Here is a 20,786-nt window from a genome sequence, read left to right as displayed (position 1 = left end):
ACAGAAGCGGGGTTTGTCTTGCCATTCTGCTGCTACTGGCTTTCTGTGTGTCAAATAAGGGAGTGAGACATCACACTACTTCTCTTTTGGCTTTTTCTCAAATCTTCGCTCTCTTAATGTTGAACGGTGTTGAGTTGGCTTCATCCTCTGATGAAACAAACCTGAATACAGCTTGTTGAACGTCTCCCACAAAAAGGAGGAGGAAGTATTCTGTACCCCTGCCTCTATCCATCTAAGTGTTTTTTTGTTTGTTTGTTTGTTTGTTTTATGAAAAAGGGAGATGCAAGTATCTGGAATCAGTGGTAAGTAAGTAAGTTTTTTTTGTTGTTGTTGTTATTTTTGTTTGTTGCAGTTTTAGTTTCAGAGAGCTCCTTTTTGTTCTGCATGCCTCAAATTAAAAAAGATATGATGATAGCCTTAGAATTGTAAAGAAATTGTGATAGTAAGATACCCCAGCCAGCAAAACACATTTTTGGGGATGGGGAGTGCCTACTTCGGTAGTTGGGGAGGTACGGGGAGGGGGGAGGTAGACCAAAAGCCTTTCAATAGTTCATGTATTTTACTTACTTGAATATCCCTCTATGCATGAACTTGTGATAATAGATGATCTTCTCGCTGGAGGGCAACATTAAAAGCAATACAGGCTTGTCAGTCTAATCATGTGTTTAAGAAAGTTTAAGTCTATTTGAATCTAATAGAGTAAATGCTTTTTTAGTAATTTGTCAAATTATATTTCCTTCTTCATAGCTTTAATTCAGTTATCTGACAATCAATTCTGTAAACATTAAAAAAAATGTGTTAGCAGTACGATGAATGCAGTGCAAAGCACAATGCAAGTCTTACGCTTCATTAGAAAGATTTTTTTTCAGTGCAGTTATTTCTGTTGCCGGGCGTCCCCACCTAGTGGAGCAGAAACAAAGGTTAGCTGGACGCAAGTGTGCGACTGCCGTGTTCAGCACAGCTGGTTCCCCGCCTCTGCCTGGGCGACGCTGATGACACAGGATGTCGACAGGTGGCTCAGACAGGTCAGTAAGGTGCATTGGCGAGGTGAGATGCCCCAGCCTGGTGCCTCCCTGTGGCGCTTCCTTGCGATTGCGACCTGCTTGCTGCAAGCAGGTACAGAGGAACTGTCACCTGGCCTCAGCGCTACTGCAGCCTTTGCTTTTCAAAGGCGAGTTCAGACAGCATGATCCTTTATTCCTTAAGTCTTCGACATGATGAAGACGAGACCAGGGAACTGCTAGAGATTTTGCTGTCTTTCCTAGCGGAGGTAGTAAAAAATGAAGAAACATTTGCTGCTTTGTTTCTCAGTCTTCAAGTTACTGAAGCACCTCAGTTTTGTTTGTAACCCTAAATAGGATTTGGGGAAGTGGTAAACCTGCTGCCAGGTATTTTGGCCATCTGTGCACAGTACTAGTGCTGAATTGGTTTGCTGCTATGTTCTGAAGTAAGATTTAATATGAAAATACATAGCTTTCATTTTATTCCYGAGTTCTAGGAATTCTAGGTGTAAAATGGGCCCCCTAAAGCCATGGTAAGTAAGTGTTAAACAAACAGCCTGAATTGACAAAGTAGATGCATGTGATTGATTGACTGACTGTAGTACAGACATGATCCTCTCGCCATCAGTAAACAGCATGCAATGAGGTGAGGAAGTGGGTTCTGAGCAAGCAGGGGTGAGGCAGGGGCTTCCTGAGCACTTCCTGAGCTTGCCTGTGAGGATGTTACAGGAGACAGTGTCAACAGTGTTGCTGAAGTCAAGGTAAGACATCCACCGCGCTCCCCTCATCGATGCAGCTRGTCAGTCATGATACTTTGCCCTGTTACCTGGAACTGCAATCAGCAGAACCAGGTATTTTTGTGTCAGCTTTCTAGGCTTACAGGGGAGCTGCACAAACCCCCTCTGGTTCCCCATGCTGGTGGTYCTAAAAACACCCCCTCTGTAGTGTCCTGAAATATGAGGATTTTAGAGGCTAAAAAAAACCTGCCTGGATAGCTTTCAGCAGAGGCTGATAGCCAAAAACTTAGAAAACTTGGTAACATGAAGGAATAAACACTCAACCCAAGAGAATTTAGTAATTGCTCATATCTTTATATTTGTTTGTCATTTTACAAAGTAACAATGATCTAGAATGGCAACAAATACTTTTTACAAGTTAACATTATCTTCAGCCAAAAAGTGCTGCTCTTGACAGCTGCTGAATTCAGTCTGARTATCCATTTGTAATAAAAGTTCTTGGTAAATGGACAAGGATGCAATCTTTCAAGTAAGCTGCCAAACTTACCTGTTTATCAAAAGGATTGAAACTAATTAGTGAAACTACCATTCTTAAAAGGCATATTTGCTTATGGAACTCAACCTTTATTTGAGGGTGGATGTGTGTGTGGTGTGGGGTGGGGTTTTTTTTGCTTTATTTGAAACGCTAATCTTTCTTTATAATAGTTTTTCAAGTTTGAAAAAGTTTGCACATCTCGTGCAAAGATACTGGTCCTAAAGAAAAGAACAGACTAAACTGAGGTAAACAGCTCTTCCAAAGACTCTGGCTTTCTAAACTGTACCTTAAATATTATTGGAGATTTGTTTTTCAAAGCAGTGACTCTTAGAGGGGGGGAAAAAAAAAAGAAAGAAATTGGTCATTGGAGAGGAGGTCTCACTGTGTTGAAACTCATATTAAACAAGAGGCTTCCTTTTATAGCACCACAAATAAGACAGTTCATACATAAAAAGGTTAAGGCTGAACTGCCACTGAAATTGAGGGGGCCAGATGTTTAGCTAAGTACATAGTGGAGTATTCCAGTTAGTAAATGCAGTAAACAAAGCCTCACAAGTGTTCAGTTCTGAAAATGTAAATTAAATACACTAAATTAATTACTGCCCTTAAGACTAGGGAATTGTACTATAATACTGTGGCATTAATTGCCAACCTTAGTCTAAGACTTTTGTTTAATTACCATTTACTTGTAGTCCATGATTAAAAATGTTCAGGTCCAGTTATGAGCTGAGGTGGTTGTGGCTGGGATAATCACAGGTGTGGAAGGTTATACAGAGCTCTGTTTCTGTAGACAGTAATATTTGTATGTTCTAGGTGAAAAGGGACTATTTCCTCATATGCTTTAGGAAGAGATCAGCTTTACATGRAGGTCTTAATGTACTCAAATTGAACTATGAGATTACTTTAAAACTACTACAACTATATGCCCTCTTTTTTTAAAAAATAAAAAGCAATGCTTTATTTTTTTCTTCTATATAGATTTTTTGGGGGGGTATCTTTCCTGGCTATCATAAAATTTCTGGCTAGCAAAAGGAATATAATTTTTCTAAAATAYAATTTGTTATTAGAAAATGCCTACCATACCCTCTGAAGCTTTGACAGTTTGAAATTGGGCAATTCAATTTAGAGAGAGTCAAGATGATACTCCCCAAAAGGTTTAATACCTGAGTGCAGAACTTCCTATTCTACAGATTAATAGGTAAGTAAGTAAACAAAATAGAGAGTGTGTGAAATGGAACTGAAATGGAAAAAAGCACTGAAAAGGTTCAGTAAAGCACAGCATAATGCTGAGGTATGGTGGAGCTGTGGGCTGCCTTCAGGCACCAGCTACTGCACTTCTTGCAAATTAACAAAAACAGAGCAAAACAAAAACAAATGATACTCGAGCTTCCTTAATTGAGCAGCTGGCAGATCTCTCGGTGGACACAACATAAGAAATCCACGTAAGAAGCTCCTCCATAAATACTCTTGTCTTCTACTAGGAACTGTCGGAAAAGCATCTCTGGCTGCTCCCGTTGTTTCACTATCATCAGCTGAAAAGACAGGTAGGTAGGTAGAAGGGTGTGTGTGTGTGTGTGTATTTTAACATACATTCACTAAATGCTTTCCTGTATCTAATGKGAACACTAATGAGGGGAACTCCTCACCCCAAAAAACTAATACAGTGGCTGGCTATAATTATGGACAGTGGAGAGAGATTTGTGTATCTGTGTTGTGTATATTTTCTGTGTGTGTGTATATATATATGAAAACAACATTTTTATATGTGTGTGTGAATAAATATATATATAAAATGACCATTTTTGTGCTCTACTGAACATATAATTAATGCTTTTTCTAAGGCACATTACAGTAGAGCACCCCCATCCGTCCCTTACATAACCATCAGCCATTCAGAAACAATTCCTAGAAATGTTTAGTCTTCTGCCTCTTTTGCACCTAGCACCTAGTTTGAAATACATTTTGCAGAGGAAAACAGTAACCTGTAGGCTGACGGTCTCTGCAGATCTCCTTTCGTTATGCCAGGACACCTAAACGTCTCACTGAGAGCAGAGTACATTTGAGGTACTTGTGCCCAGCCTGTGGGAAAACTTCTGATGCAACAAAACCTTTTGCTTTGACAGAGGGTTACCTGTAGCTGTAAAAGCCAGTGCTGGGTAAGCCAGAGCAGGTAAGAGAATGTGTTGGAGGAGAGAGGAAGTCTTTTTACCTTCATAGTGTAGGGCTTTTGGCTCTGGATATGCTCCATTATTGTCCTAAGTTTCTTGGAATATGGATTGTCCAGGTCAGGCAGTAGCGTCTGTTAAACAGAAGTGTTGCAAAGCTGTTACATTCTGATCACATCTCTTATGAATTCAYACAAGACAAGTTGCTAATATTTGTGATGGGTGTTACCATGGATTTCATTCTAACCCGGGAAATACACTCCTTCACTTAAGCACGTAAAGTAATTAGTCTTCAAGCTATTTTTCAGATTAAAGTAATCACTGTATTAAGATTTAGTTTAAAAATAGTTCAGGTTACAGGAGCAACTTCAATTATAGCAAAGTGTTTTGTTCCAGTTTGAGCAATACATGTTCAATAGGACTTTTAAAAATATGCTACAGTAAAAATGTGAGATGTGAAAATTTTAAAAAGGTTTTTGGAAAGTGTTCTCCCAGTGCTTGGTCAGAGCACAACAGCTTGGTCAGGGTTTATGTATGTTACTTCTTGGTTTCTTAACACAGTTTCTGCTTTTAGTTGAGTGATGAATGCTGTAAAACCTCATCACTAGTTTGTCCAATTAATGGCCTCTTCTTACTAAACTGTAAATTCTGAAATGCAGACTAGTTCCCCCTCATACTCACAGCCTCCGTGCTGATGTGTGCGAAGGATGGCACATTGAAGAGCCCTTGGATAAGCTCTGGGGCCACGCTGACTCCCAGCCACAGGAACATATTCAGACCGTTGGCCAGGAAGAAGGCACCTCCTTCTGAGAGCCGCTCCTCAGAGCAGCGGACTGCAGCTGGGATGGCGTCGCTCTTCAGATCCAGGCTGTGCTGTGAGAAGACCTCAGGGTTGTAAGCTTGGTTGTAATGCTGRGGGAAAAGCCCTTGACCTGTTGCTTCAAGGATGACCCAAGCACCCCCTTAGACACTGAAAAAGCAACTGTTTAAAGGCTTATTATGATGATTCCTTTCCAGAAAACATTCAGAGTAGAAGAATTAGAAATTAACCTTTTTAGGTATGTATGTGCTGTGTGTGACAGAGGRCCTATTGTAAGTGCAAAGACATCTGTGTACCAATGTTGATCTTCAGTGAAAGAAAACAGGTAGCATCCTTCTTTCAGTGGCCTGCATAAGGACTTTGTTAAAAGAAAGGGACATTCTTACAGAATGCTAATATGCAGTGATTAATACTGAGTGTGTTAGTGTTTCTTCCCCATTTTCTTTAGGCTGGGGTTCTCCCCTTGCTCTTCAGTTTAATTAAACTAGCAGTAAAAACATAATTCAACTCATGACATGTGCCTAGGACACAGAAAAAGTCTGTCTTTTGCATCTACACAGCCAACTTAAAATGCTTTATAACTAAACCTACTAAAAACAGTTTTACAGAGAAGGAAGAGACATACAAGTAATATACTTACAATTGGCAAGAGCTGGGGATAGAAAAACAGCTGTGTGTTGGCTACCCCCATAGACATGACCAGCTGCCGATGGTAAGCTCTCTCATCTGTTGGAATTTCTGGTCTGCTAACTAGTACGCAGCTCTTCAACAGACAGTTCATGTATACTGGCAGCAACTTCATTGCATCAGGAAGGATGAGCTGAGAGGTAGAGAAAGCCCGTTACTGAACCTATGCTGTGTCCGAGGAGAGGAGACGGAAAGGTCACGTCATAATTTAGAATTTTCAAATAACAGGGTATAAAAATGATAATATTCAAACAGCTTCTTACTATCCTTTAGTAAAGAAAAGGGTTAACAGAAATTAACAGACCATCCTAATTTAAAAGCCACCATGGAGTGGTTTTTTTTATTATTATTTTATTTTTTCCCCTAGGAGTGAGTTGGGCCCATGCAAGCATCAGGTTTTTATCACTCCAGCACACCTGAGACATTTACATGCAAATTCACAGTGTTAGTAGCATGTTATGATGCTCTTTTCATCTTTTGAGGACGGTATTCTTATTTGTTGAAAATTATAGTATTAAAATTTTAAAAAGATTAAACAGGAACAAAAGAAAACAACTTCTGTAAATCAGCGTATCATTCCAGCAAGCAGAAAAGGGTTGTCTTAATCCCCTTTGTGTGAGCATCATTTTCCTCAGTGCCCTTGCCATTGGTTTCAAAACAACAGTCAATATGTTGTAACTGCTGCCATTTAACCGCACCTGTCATTAATAGTGTTTGCAAACCAATTAAAAGCCTTTGCCTGAGATCTTCCTTTCTGGCACTTCTGTCGCAGCAGTAGTCGTTCACCTGCTGCAAAGCCTCAGGGGAGAAGTTTGACCTTCAGCTGGGTTTTACCTGGCTTACGGCCGAGGGGCTGGCGCAGTTCTTGCGGTAGCAGGCCAGCACGTGTGCCATCTGGTTCACCAGCGTCTCTCTGACCATCTTCAGTGGTTGGCTTAGAGCAGCTYTGAACGCTACAAATGCAGAACAGCAACAGAGCACGCTCAAGACACGCACGATRTAAGTACCTACATCTGCTAAATGTCACTGAGCTCATGTCTAAGGTTGCTTTTAGTGTCTTTTACAGCATCTTACAGGATATTTATTCATCTTTGAAAAAAAGAACCATGCAATKGCCATACATTGCAAAAAGAGCAATATAGTATCTGCATTATAATGGAGGGAGAACTTCAGTGTAAAYAGCAGGTGAAGGATGTGCATTTCCCCTTTTGTGCCTCTACAGCTTTCTGTGTTATGTTTCTGGCTCCCTTTCTAAGCATTACAGTTAAGGCAGATGTGTTTACACTATGCAACCTCTGACTCTTAAAACATTSTAAAATGAAAAAGAGAAGAGTTGCTCAGTCTTTGAGCAGCAAGTTGTAAAACACTACTTCCCACCAGGTAATGATTTTGACTTCTTTCTCCCCCTTCCTATACCCTGGAGAAAAAAGGAAACAGAATTGATTTGCCATAACTTTACCTGACTTAGCAAAGAAGTTGATAAGTGCATCAGTCTCACAAGTCTTGTAGACATCAGCTAACTGGGAGCTACAATTTAAACCTATATTGTGTATGCGAAGTCTTCTTTGCCCGCCTATTGAAGTGTAAAGGACAGCACACTGCAACAACAGAAACAAATTCCCATTCAGTTCTATTTTAAAACAAAAAGCTCGTCCTCAAAACTTCCACCAGGTAAGAGCCAATTTTAATGTACAAAAGGCATATTATAAGTAAGTAAGTGAAGACAGCCTCACTTAGTGGTGCTTATTCAGCACTAATGATAATGAACTGTAAGAACAACGTGCCTATAGTTCCTATGGCAGTATACCGGACACGTAAACACATTATAAAAGTTAGTAGCCTTAAAGTTAGAAAAAAAAATCTACAATTGGCATACTAAAATCTAGAGGGTAATTTAAAAGTTTACTTAAAACTCYAATTCTGTTTTGTTTAAATATAATGTTGGCATCTGGGAAAACTCTTCCCAAGCATGAAAAATAGAGGAAATGAGAACAAGATTTCCTGCCTGCTAACATTTTGCTGGTATGGCATTAATCAGGCTGGCACCTTTTTCTTGCTTCCTAGTACCACCATAAAATGTGAATTCTCATCATCTTGTTTGGAGCCTGCAGGGTAAACACAGAGACTCCAGCTCGCTGTAGTCAGCCTTGCATTAGATCTTTCACACATATCTGCCATATGAAAGCAACGTAAATGTAACATCTCCAAGGCATATACAGCCCCTGTCACTACTGAACCATGTCTCTAGCAAATGACTTCAGACATACCAAACTGGATCCTTCACAGTACTATAGTCATACAACGATCAATTGCTCAGTTATGACGTATATTAATAGGGTAAGATGCAATCTTTGGTCAGCTAATTAAAATCTTATCCTATTAGTGGTATTACASCACCAGAGCTTGGGCAAGCTGTCCCTGGCTACCATCAGTCCTACACTGTGACTGTTTCATTATGGCTGCAAAAGTTCTTGCTCATACTCTCATGGAATGACATGTCATTAAGTTTTTACCTGAATTAAGGCTCCACTGTCTTCATTGAGTTTGTCATCATGCTTGAATTGCACTGTCACTGCCTTGTCACAGTCAACTGCTGCCATCTCTACATCCGTGGTGTTGTTCATGTAAATATCACCAAAGAAGTCAGTAGCCCTGAAGCCTACAGCCAGATAAAAAGACAATTGTATCCTTTTATTTAACAGTCACAAATCAAATTGACATTTTTTGACTTACTTACTTTATTGATGTTCATTAAATTTTGCTTATTAAGAGAGAAACTTTTTCCTGGCAGAGGTGTCACCAGCCAGCCCTGCTGATGGCACTGCCTAGCAGTGTTCATGAGCTGCAGAGCTGTGATTTGACTCAGGAAYAGCCACAACGTTTTGTGCATCTACCTGGCAAGTTCTGTGTGTTTGGGCTCCTCAAACACTTAACGTGAAGTAAGAACGAGCTCCTGAAAAGTAGAGACATTACTTTCCTTTGAAGTATTTAGAAAATGAGGGGACATGTAGGTGCCCAGTAAAAATGCTAGATTTCATACACCTTACCATCTTAACTGCCCAGGACGCATACATAATGATTAGAGGCCTTACTCATAAGTGAAATTTAGGGCATACATAATAAGGGCACATCCAYCTGTTTTTAATCAGTTTATCCAATTACTTTTCAAGAGGTACCTACTGAACTGAAAATGTGAAACTTTATATTACAAATAATCTTTGTAACACTTACTTCTAGTACTATATTATTTTAAATTATATATTACCATATGCATTCATGTTCATTTTCATCCTCCAAAGATACCATTACCTGTACTTGTCCGAACCCTCATTATTGCATCAAATCCGGGTTTTTTTTCTATGTCCTTCCTGAGGTCACTTAGGAACTGTGGGCTATCAGAATTGAGCTAGAAACGCAAAGCAAAAGTTGCAGTTCACCACTCGGTGGCAGCAAAACAGCACAAACTCAACCCTTCTCCCCATAGATGTCCAGGAAGGTCTGTCCACATTTAACATCCTTTTTTTTTTTTTTTTTTTTTTTAAAAAAAAAGGATTAAAAATGCTGATTCTTACTTCATTAACATAAATATATATGTGCAAGTATCCACCAATTCATTACTAAGCGTGGACATCTAGAATTCCTATTCAATCAAATCTATCTGCAGTAACATTAATCACTTACCCTGCAGGCTAGCTAGACTTCCAGGGCACAGCCATAAGCACTACAGGGTAGCCTTGTTTACTTAGCAGAAAATGCTTTTGCAGGTCAGCTCCAAGCACAGGGGMAGTCTCCCCTCCCCCTAAAATTCCCAGGTAATTTTGAAAACCAAGTCAAAGTTCTTATGGCTTTTTTTTAGTCTTTATCAATCACAAGCATTTGTATCTAAACACTGGAGTAACTGACTTCCCTACTCAGAAGCCAGCAGATTTAAGTAAGTGGATTTCATTTTAAGATGCAAACCAGCTTATTTGGAAGTACAATTAATGTTTCAAGATTTCTATTTGAGCCTGATCTGTCATTTCTAAGCCTGCATTTTATCTCCTGGGTGGTCTAAGTAAATTCTCTGGAGTCACTGCAGTTTTGTGTTAAGATGGAGAAGAACACCTCAAAATGAAAAGAAAAACAGTAAATCCCCAGGTGCTACTAGCTGACAGGTAAGAAACTTGCACCACTTACTTACCTGGAAATTGTTGTACTTGTAGAGCGTTCCTCCAGTGTATGCTGTGACAAGACCCATGGAAGCTACGTCCACATACTGATTTGGGAAGAGGAACAAATCCACGCAGCACCCATTAGCCACACAATCTCTGGCTAAGGTCTCATAAAAATTTACCTGAGGCTGAAAGAGTGTCTGCACAGAATTAAAAAAACACAAATGTCCTAACATTAGATACTGTTGATAACCAGTCAAAATCCAAATGCCCAACTGAAAATAAAAAATGATGAAGTAAAATTTTTAAGTGAGACGAGGGGTAAGATGTAAATCATGTTGTCCTTTCTACATATTCCATGAACGCTCATATAAAATGGTTCAGCTCAGTACTTTCTTAGAGGACAAACCCACTAAACTGGCAGGGGAGTACAGGTTCTTGATGGATGAAATTACTTTTGCAGCTGGYGCATTTCCCAATGTTGCTTTACTGTAGTTTTTCTTTAATGTCCCTGTAGGGCCCATACTAATATATTTCTTCACTACATCTAAAATCATCAGGCAAAGTGAGAATGGGAATGTAGCTATGCAACCAATCTTTGCAGAAAATAAATAAATAAATAAAAGGCTCTATTAAAGAAATTCAACTTAATAGCAGTCCATTGTGAAATCCAAGTAGAAAATACCTTTTCTTTATCTGTATTGAGCAGCTTTTTGTCATCTCTGTTTCTCAGCTTCCCCGGTGCTTCCGCAGTTGGCAATGAAGAATGGAAGATAAACAATTTTCCAGCACATTCTGCAGCCTGTTTCAAAAGCATCATATTGGCATTTTATTCTTCTGTTAAGATCAACAGTTGAGCCTAATTTTCATATATTTTAGAGTTTCAAAGCACCGTCTAAACTTTCTGCAAGTCTTTTCTAAATTGGATAAAATTAAAAGGAAATTAATTTAGCAGAAAATGTATTTTGTTCAGTTAGGTGCTCTACTACTCATTATATTTTTATAGAGGAGTGATTATTACATTCCTGTATTAAATTCCACATTTAAATCCATATTAATAATTGCAGGTGTATCAAAATTTGCAATTATCATTTCCTCCTGTCACAAAAAATGAAGTAAATAACAGTTGTATTCGAGTATTCCACTGTTAGTTAGAACTGCAAAGAGATGATATTTGCTAACCAAGATGGAAAACTGCTGCCAGCAACCCTTAATTTCCACACAGAGTAACAGCAGCACTACAGGCATCTTTGTATTGCTAACACACTTTTCCATCAAAATTTAGAAAATATTTTATTGCTTACTCTTGCTATTGAGACAGCTAATTGGAATGAGAACTGATTGATTAACCATTTTGAAATCTTCAGCTATTGAAGATGGGTGAACAGAGAGGAAGGAGAAGAGCAAGATTTGTCCTTTCCCCATGCAAAAGAAGAAAAACAACCAGGCCTAACTGCACCCCTATGTTAGACCTGCAATAACTGAGACGACTACACACACAAATCAGCTCCCAATAGCTTTGCTACTCCTCCCCCCTCCAGATTATAAAGGTATCCACAGGATAAAGATATTCCACACTTCAAAATAAGCCACGGCATTCTTCTGGGAAAACTAGAAATCTCATCGTTATGGCAGAAATGTATCAATAATAAGTATTGATACTGATAAGCAGTATCAATAGTAAGGTAAAAAGTCCTACTTTTTAACCGAACTGGTATTTCATCCCTCATTTTTACTCATGAATGTCAATTTCTTCCATTTCTTATAAATGGCAGTATGTTACAGGTTGAATGATTTACCAAATACCCACTTGTCACAATATGCATCAAAAATTACTGATAATGTTTCTGGCAACTGTTCTGAATGCATGTATCTTCTTTCTGAAAATGTACCAAATTTAACCTCAAATATGAACATAATGCATGTTATTTTTCAGACAAGAGTTGTTTTCTCAAGCACACATATATGCGTATTAAAAACTCGCAGTGAAAATCCTTAAAAATTGCATCTTAAAAAAAAAGTTGAGTTAAATAAATATAGGTTAATTTAGTGCTACTTTCTTTCATGGTAAACAATCACGGTCCTTAAGTTCATTTTGTAAAAGTGAGCACATCTGCACACATACCTTCTGGGACTATGAATTAAAAAGCAAGAGAACAGATATTAAGTAAATATTTAAAAAACAACTTTGATAAATGCTATGTATTTTCAGTTCAACAAAAAAAATCTACTCAGTATGTCCGCTTTACTTGTATACAGCTCACAGATAATTAAACCCTTAAAACACCGCTGGCTGTCTTTTGGCCCACAGACCCTGTGTTGAACCACGGTGCCATTCTTTTAATTGGCAGCACTCCACAGAAATGTCAGCACTGTAGGGGATGTCCCTGGCGTATGGCAAGGACTGGGGATGCATCTTGACCTATGGATTCATTTTCAGCTGTATTCAAGCTGTGAAAACTTGTCAGTTAAAGGAAATCCCCTCCTCCCACACAGGTCTATGGTCATAAATATCTCCTGTTTTGCACCAAAAGTCAGCAGAAGTTGGAGGACAGGCAGGCGAATGCTGTGTCTTGTGCATAGGTACAAGGACAAGATGTCTGTGCAGACGACCAGAGTATCTAATAAATAACGCTGTTGTAGTAACTAAAACGACCTTTTTCTCCCTCTCAATTACTGGAGAAGAAGAGACCGACTCCTGCTCCCCATCTTCTCCTAAATATCCACTCTACGTGGCATAGACTCTAGGCACTGGTTTCCCTTAATGAGCAAACCTGGAAGCAGATGCTATGCTTGCCAGTGTTTTCTGTCTAAAGCAGTTCAAACATACTGTTAGACTAATGGAACCTAAGTGCTGAAAATGATCCTTTTTTTTGTTGTTTTTGTTTGTTTGTTTGTTTTGTTTCTCATTGTGATTTGTAGGAGGATTCTACACTAGCCTGCAGCTTATCAAGTCTCATCCTAATTAAAGGGTCAGTTCTCTTGCAGAGAGGAACATTCAAACCTTTAGCGCCTCCATGCCAGCCTGGATAACTGGAGCAAAGATGGTCTCACTCTCGTTAGTGTCTGCAAACATCTCTGGAATCTGGTCCAACAAGCTAAGAAAGTGGAAAGGATCAGTGTTTCAACTGGTTAGCATACTTGGGACAATCCTCAAAACCTGTAACAAGCCGAGTCTTCACACAGGAACATGCAAATTTGTATTTTAAAAAATAATGAATATTGGTTGTTCAATTAGAATCCCAGCCAGAAAGAAACAAAATAGGAATTTTAAAGTTCTATGAACTGCATTGCTTCAAAACTGGTAGCATGCAGTAAGTAAAACGAACAGTGGTTGTTGATACAGCGTTTTCTTTGCCTCAGAGGTGGAAATAGACAATTTAAGACTTCTGCTCCTCCTAAGGCTTTTTGATACAAACATGCACAACGCTTCTCCCCTCCCTCAGAGCATAGGGCACAATTTACTAACAGGCTAACACATAGCATAAGCATTCAACTCCTATTGAAGGATGGAACAGTTTTTACTTGTTAATGACAGAGCGTGATTCCACAAAGTTGACAAGGAAACCATCCAGCAAAGGAACAAAAACTTCTCCAACGTCTGAGACCACCATCATCTGAGGCTGGGCTAAGTTGCTCTTTACATTAAAAAAGTGAAGGACCTTGTTATAAGTGACAAAACCAACTCGAATTGCTGAGGATTCTTCTTGATCTTCTCTGCAAGAAAAACAAAAACCACTGGATATAATTTTGAAACATTGACCTTGCAATAACAGTGTTCCTTTGAAAAGTAAGGCTGCTTTCAGATCATTATCCACACTGTGAACCAACAAACCAAATACCAAACAAGTAGATATAATGGCCCTGATCTTTCCCTTAGGTCAAATTAAAACAACCTAACTAAATCTCTCTCATCTCTCTCTCTCTCTCTGTCTCTATATATATTTACATATTTTGTATATATATTTTGCATGTATATATATATATTTCTTTTTCTTTCTTTTTTTTTTTTTTTTTTTTTTTTAAAGAAAGTCAACCCTAACAATTGTGCATCCTATCCAAACAGTCAAGAGTCCCTAAGATAGGGAATAAACTGTGCTGCCCTCAGAAACATGGAAAAGTGAGTACAGGACAATTAGCTACAAGACACAGTCAGAAAATCAGCTTGATTTAGAATACATTGTAATTCAATGATACTAATGATGAACGCGTAATGAGAATAGTAATTATGTTTGACACAATCTAGTAATTTTTGGACACTGGTGGGTCAATCTTCTGCTTCTGTGGTGCTTTTAAGCAGCAAAAGCTCTTAGACCCTCCACAGCTGTGTGTAATGCGGAAAACACACTGCAGAAATTGCCCGTTGCTGCTCTACGCTCCCAGGCCAACCGGAGTTCGCCGGCTGCTCCTGTGCACTACACGGGCCAGCACCCTGCCAGCAGCAGGCTCCGGCTGTGTCTTTGTGGGTTTAACGCCTCTAAGCAGCGGGCGCGTGTTCCATCACGAGCAGCATCACTGATAGCGCTGGTCAGACCCTTACCAGGAGCGCAGCCAGAAGCCCAGCGAACATTTCTGTAAAAGGGCGCTCCTCCTCCCCCTCCCCCAAGAAAAATTTAATTACTACAAAAATAGCACCCTCTCTTAATAGGAAGCTCCTCTTGTTAATGAGGAACCAAGTCTTTAGCACCAAAAATGCCAGATGTTGACTTCATAGTACCAGCAGTTATCAAAGGTCAGCCTATATTCTCTGTACTGCAACATTAAACATCTAAGGAGCCTATTTATCTTACGGGGGCATGTCACAAAAACAGCACATACTGAGCTTGCAGTCTAACATGTTTGTTTTGAGGGGAAAGAGTTTCATATTTAAGGCACTGAAACTTGGAAATCCTCATTTAATTCCCAGCTATGCCTCTGATTTCATTTACGATAACAGGAAATATTTAAGTCCTCTGTGCCTCAGTTACCCATTTGTAAAAAGAGAACAGTAGGAATTTGTTTTTTAATCTCACCAGGCTGTTGAGATATATACCTACTGGGGGGACACAAAGTTCTTTGAGACTGCAGCAATTGGAACCACATAAATAGCTGGGCTGACATTATTATTTTCTTTAGTTTACAAAAGAAGTGATTTGGTAAAGATTTATGATTATAAAAAATTTAACACAAAGAAATAAGCTAATCAACAGACAGGATACCGTAATGTGCAGACACTCGCACAGATGTTACTATCATACCAAAACACTGATATGATAATACCAGTATTTCCAATAATTAGGCAATTAGAGCAGAAAATACACTATTTACCCTTCACTGTAACTTCTGGAGTAGCAAGGGGTGTYCAAACCATCCTAAACCTCTAATAAATACACCACAGTAAAGAAGCCAGGGTTTGAAAATAACTTATCCTGCTAAGGAGTGCAAAGCCTTGGCCCACCAAAATCAGTGACAAGGCCCCCACCCCCTTCCCTTGCAATCAAGGGATTGCAGTTCATGAGTCCACAAATGCTTGCAGAATCAAAACTCAAACCTAGGAGGGGAAACAATGCAGACAGACTTTCCCTGCACTTCCTCCTTATTTCTTCTTACAGCAAATAGAAAATACTGTCACAATTCATGGCTATCAGATTTGCTTCTCTTCAGAGTAAAAAGAAATAGTCACTGGCAGTTCACAAGCTTCATCCAAAACCCTGAGCTTGGGAGGGAAATCATTCTTCTTGCCTACAATCTGTAACTCTCATGTCAGTCTAGAATGTTAATCCCCCATTCCTGTTTTATGGGAACACAGCTGGATGASATAGGGGCCACTTTGATCTAAAACAAAGCAATATTCTATGCTGAAACGCTCCATTAGGAAATACTTTGAATAATTCCTCAAAGATGTTCTACCTCCTAGATAGAGGCATCATTTCTGAATTTGTGTTTCTAATCATTCCCTGCCACTCAGACACTACTATTTTGTTAGCAACATGACTAACATGGAACATTCAGGAGCTTGATGAGGACAAGGTGTTACTAACTTTCTGCACACGTCGTACTTTCCTACTTTGAAGAGAAATGCACACATCCTCTTACTAGTCACCAAGTTCTTACACAGTGAGTATTTGGGACAATTTTACCAGATACTGTTCTTATCGCAGCACTTCGTAAGATCCAATTTCTTCTATCACAGTTCTGAAGATCAGTTATGAACATGGGAGCCAGTAGCGTATGTATGGTCACTTACTATTTAGTTCTTTTGAAAGTCTCAAAATGAGACATTTGAATCATAAGTACATAAATGCACTCAAATGTTTTTAAATCATGCACCTAAAAATTATTCTTGCACTACTGGTAGCCTGATTTTCTGTCCTAATATTTTAAGTAACCAGAAGATGTATTTTCTGCCAYGCTTCACGTCTACAAAAGCACAAAAGCCCTTTCAACATGGAAGCCTGAGATACCCATCTTAATCCACTCTTTACCAGCTTAAACTTCCCACTTCTCAGCCATTTTTACAGACTTACCTGGAACGTGCCTTTACACCAATGGCCTTTTTGTTACACTCATTGCTTTGTTACCCAAAGTCTTTCCTCTTACAGATTTGGGATCCTAAAAATTCAAGCACGAGGTGAACTCCCAGCAGAGGGCTTTCACCCCATGTGGTAACAGTACAATATTTTTCCAGGTGTCAGTTTCCAGCTACAGAAAATGAACACACAGTGAAGTTCATGCCACAGTGCCAAAATAAAAGTTTCACTGCCAATTTTGGTGGAGTGTCTTACAGTAAGTTTTTTATTCTTTAAAGGCAACAGACTAGTCTTTGAAGAAAATGAACGGCCTGTCATTCTTTCTTTCCATTCTTTTCTGTAGACATAAAAGAACTGGCTTTGCAGAAAAATTAGCTAACAGCACATCTCTGCAGAGTCCTGGCGCAAGGAAAATTAATGCATATCTTCGCTGTGATGGACACGCACTTGCTTTCATTCTTCCTTAACTTCCCTTATTCAATCCTACGTGATTCTGACCTGCCAGCTATTTTTTTATTACCACACTCGTACCTTTCATCATCTTCAGATGATGTCCAACCTGACGGAAGGCTTTGAGATATGTTCATGATAATATGAAACACTTCTGTCTCCAGTTTAATCTTCAATTAAAAATGAATTTGTGGGATGGCCTCACACAGGCAGTATCTGACAAACTGAGCCCCCACCCGGGACTGGAATTTATTTCACGCACTGAGATCCAATGAGGAAATGTGATAGAAAGATTTATACTATACCTAGATTACCTCAAGGATCTTGTCTCCTGCTCTTGCTCACTTGCTCTCTCCATTTCTAAAGCCTGTTCTCCCCCTGCAAGTATATTTATTGGGAACCTATTTTCTTTCTGTAGGTCATTCAATGCTTTATATACTTTAACTGAGAAAATCTTGTCTACTTAATTTCTCAGTCTGACTCTCACTGCTCTCACTTAACTAYGTGCCTGCATTACTTACATTTTAATGAAAGCTATACAAAATAATATACTGCCACTAATATTAATCAGTGGTAATATTAGTGCTGCATGTTTAAGGCTCACAAAGTAAATGTGCTATGTTTCATACAAGTTTGTTGCTTATAAGATTTGTTTCCCCTCTCAGGTACATACTAAGCAGAGAATTCTCRCAGCAAGCAGCTCTAAAAGCTTGCTAAGTAACGACAAAGAGCTGAAGATACAAACCACTTACATTTTGGCTTTAGAGAAACTCGACATTTTTCAGTATTCTGGTTTGTTAAAGTGAAACTTCCCAGATTAATTTCATGAGAAATGCAGCACTGCAATAAACAGAACTCCAACAAATAAAGGCAAGCTACAAGCTGGGATTTAGTTGATAATACCACTAGAGTTCACTAGAAGAAAGGAAGAGAAAAAATACTATATCTGCAATTAGAACAACAGATTCTTTCTATCCATACAGTACACAGACAGACATCAGTTACAATGTCAAAATTAATATTTGGTCACTATCACCTAAAAAATGCCTGTATTGTAAATTCTGACATTTTCTAGAGCTTTCTTTTTATCACCTCTCAATGTGCAAAGCTTCATGAAAGCTGCAGTGTAGCAAGTTAAGAAAAGCACACTTATGTTTCTTTACCTCGGAAGTTTATCTAGCAGAGTCTTCAGTTCATCACATATAAGTTTAACGAGGCCGCTGTTTATGTTTCTGTATGATACATCAATCATGAAGATATAAGCTGGTGGTTTTGGAGGCTTGTTGTTCTACAGAAAAAAATTATCATTCACAGGAAAAATTAGACGGTGTCCTGTTATGTCCAATTCACAGGAAAAATTAGACGGTGTCCTGTTATGTCCAATAAATAAAATTTACAGACTGTACCATCAAGGCAATCTAAATATAGTGTTCAGTAGTCTGAAAAATGCTATAAATCATAAATAGTAATTATTACAGAAAGACCACCCATACTGGGCAAAGACTATCCTTGGAATAAAATATGATTACCAGAACRTAACATTCTGATGAAATAAATATGTAAAGAGTAACAGCTTATTAGATAAGATGAAACACTAACATTTTCTGTAGAAATTCAAGTATTTAAATAAATCTGTCTTTGCTCTTTTCTGTACCCCATACTGCTTTTGCATTACACAATAATGTTTTATTAATACGAATATTTAGTTTTCATTAGCAAGTGCCCCTAACAACTGTTAAGTGATTCCTAACTAATCTGGAAACAGAATATATGGCTTAGCTGCTAAACCAGAGTTAAAATACCTCAGTCCTTTGCAGTACTAAGAGGTGGCCATCTACATCGTGTCTGGCTGGCTGTCTCATGCACAAGTGCACTTTGGACATCTGAGAAAACCATGCTTTTAAGAATAATTTTTCTTTAAGTCTGTATGAGACTAACATTCAGTGTATGCAAGTGCTGAATATACAGCAGTGGCTTGGACTGATACGGATTCCTTCCGGCATAACTTCTTACTCGTAAGTTCTTGCTCATAACGTAAGTGGCATACAAATCACAGACACACAGTACTGTGACAAGTTTCTATAAGTAACGAGGCGCAAGATGTAATTTTTGTTCCTCAGTAAAGCAATGTAATGCTTACAGATGTAGCCAGRAAAAACAAGTTTAACAACAGTCTTCACAATCCTTGCTATAAGCCTAAGATTAGCTTTCCTGTTTCTCATTAAACTAATAGTGGTCATTAATTGGTGTCATATGCTGGTCAACTTTGCATTATAGTCATATATGCTATTTCACAGCCTTCACACAAGTTCTAGGCACTTGAGTTATTACAATTCAAACCCAGAAAACATTGTTTTTAAAAAATTAGCTAATCTTCTAATTATGATTCTTCCACAGTACCTGGCACACATTATACTAAACTTTAAATTACGTCCTTGCTCTCACTTCATTTGAATCATGCAGGATTAGCATTAGTGAAATAAAACCAGGTGGTATTTTTTAAAAGCTGTTATATTTTCTGTATTTGGATGCTAGTTTCAAAAACTGTATCAAAAACTGTTTTCTAAACTCCTATATCATACCACCATTTACAAAGAATCCTTACTTAATTTCTGACATATATATGGTAGAAATGAGAACTTGTGCTCTTGCCACATCCGCTTAGCAGAAGCACAGTAATGCAAAACAGCTGTTATTTGTTAACATTTTTTGTAGCTGTTCATCCTTGTCATTTGATAAGCACAAAAGGAAATGACTTTTCAGTTTTGGTCTTAAACTAGATGTAGAAAAGAATTAAACTTTGTTAACTTACAGCAAAATGAAAAATGAATTACAAAATAACAATGTTAATTTCCCTACAATCCATGACTTCACATTTCCAGCAGAAGTCAGTATTTTGTAACAGATTTCTTTTTTTTAACATTCTAGTAAGTTTATACAACAGGTCTTTGCAGCAAAAACAGAGACCATACTGGACTAATCAAGGAAACTCCTTGGTCTAAACCATTTGGCAAAAGCTACCGTGCTGAAAGCTGCRTTGCGAAGATGGCTGCATCACACAGGATCATGCCGTGAAAACGACAGGGAGCCAGCCCTCCAACACCCCTGAGTCTTCAACAGCCTAACTGCCAGAAACTTGCAAAGCTTTACTGAATTTGATGGAGCTACACTGATAAATGCTAACTGAGGGTCCCTTGCTTTATTTCTGTAATGCCTTCCTAGAGCAACTCAGTTCTCTTCTGTTCTGGGGTTAATTCAGATCTCAAAAGAAATCCATAAAGCAGATCTCTCGGATCTCACTGGACTTTGGACCGGTTCCCTCGTGAGAAACCAGAACTAAACAGTCTGTTGATTTTTTTCATAACAGCAATAACTTGCTGGTCTGAGGTCTGTGGAAGTTACTGGTATCTACTTCAAGATATCACAGGATACAACTGCCTTTCTTAAATTTATCACGACCTCAATCCATTGACACTTATTCCACTGACAGGAAGAAAATCCTGCCCAGTATCAGCAAGAGCAGAAAAAATCCCTTGCTGAGGGACAAGGTTACACTTGCAATTTTGTAAACTGAGCTTAAAATTTGGAAAGTTTAACTAATATATACCTTAGGAAGTACCAAATACAGCTCTCTAATGAAATCAGCTACAAACATATTCAGTGACTTGAGAAAGCTTTGGACCAAGCCCTTAAGTGAGTTAATGAAAGAGCTAACCCATTCCACTAGAACT

The 20,786-nt window shown here is 38.6% G+C and overlaps 1 protein-coding gene across 5 annotated transcripts in view; it reads right to left on the bottom strand.

The window, feature by feature from the left end:
* Positions 1–2,071: 2,071 nt before the first annotated feature.
* Positions 2,072–20,786, bottom strand: part of SEC24D (SEC24 homolog D, COPII component) — a 137,824-nt gene continuing 119,109 nt past the window's right edge. For all 5 annotated transcript variants that reach the window (XM_085323919.1, XM_085323918.1, XM_085323921.1 and 2 more), the window contains 13 exons: positions 18,219–18,343; positions 13,622–13,813; positions 13,101–13,194; positions 10,782–10,898; positions 10,126–10,296; positions 9,255–9,351; positions 8,459–8,604; positions 7,405–7,543; positions 6,780–6,898; positions 5,899–6,078; positions 5,120–5,311; positions 4,483–4,572; positions 2,072–3,805 (listed from right to left, as the gene is read on the bottom strand). In XM_085323919.1, the coding sequence (XP_085180045.1) occupies positions 3,665–3,805; positions 4,483–4,572; positions 5,120–5,311; positions 5,899–6,078; positions 6,780–6,898; positions 7,405–7,543; positions 8,459–8,604; positions 9,255–9,351; positions 10,126–10,296; positions 10,782–10,898; positions 13,101–13,194; positions 13,622–13,813; positions 18,219–18,343 (1,803 nt within the window). In that variant the 3' untranslated portion in view covers positions 2,072–3,664. The remainder of the gene's footprint in view (positions 3,806–4,482; positions 4,573–5,119; positions 5,312–5,898; positions 6,079–6,779; positions 6,899–7,404; positions 7,544–8,458; positions 8,605–9,254; positions 9,352–10,125; positions 10,297–10,781; positions 10,899–13,100; positions 13,195–13,621; positions 13,814–18,218; positions 18,344–20,786) is intronic.

The sequence above is a fragment of the Rhea americana genome, unplaced genomic scaffold (genome assembly GCF_003343005.1).
Source record: "Rhea americana isolate MKP2758 unplaced genomic scaffold, rheAme1 scaffold_89, whole genome shotgun sequence".
NCBI lineage: Eukaryota > Metazoa > Chordata > Aves > Rheiformes > Rheidae > Rhea > Rhea americana.
This window is presented reverse-complemented; position numbering and strand designations above follow the sequence as displayed.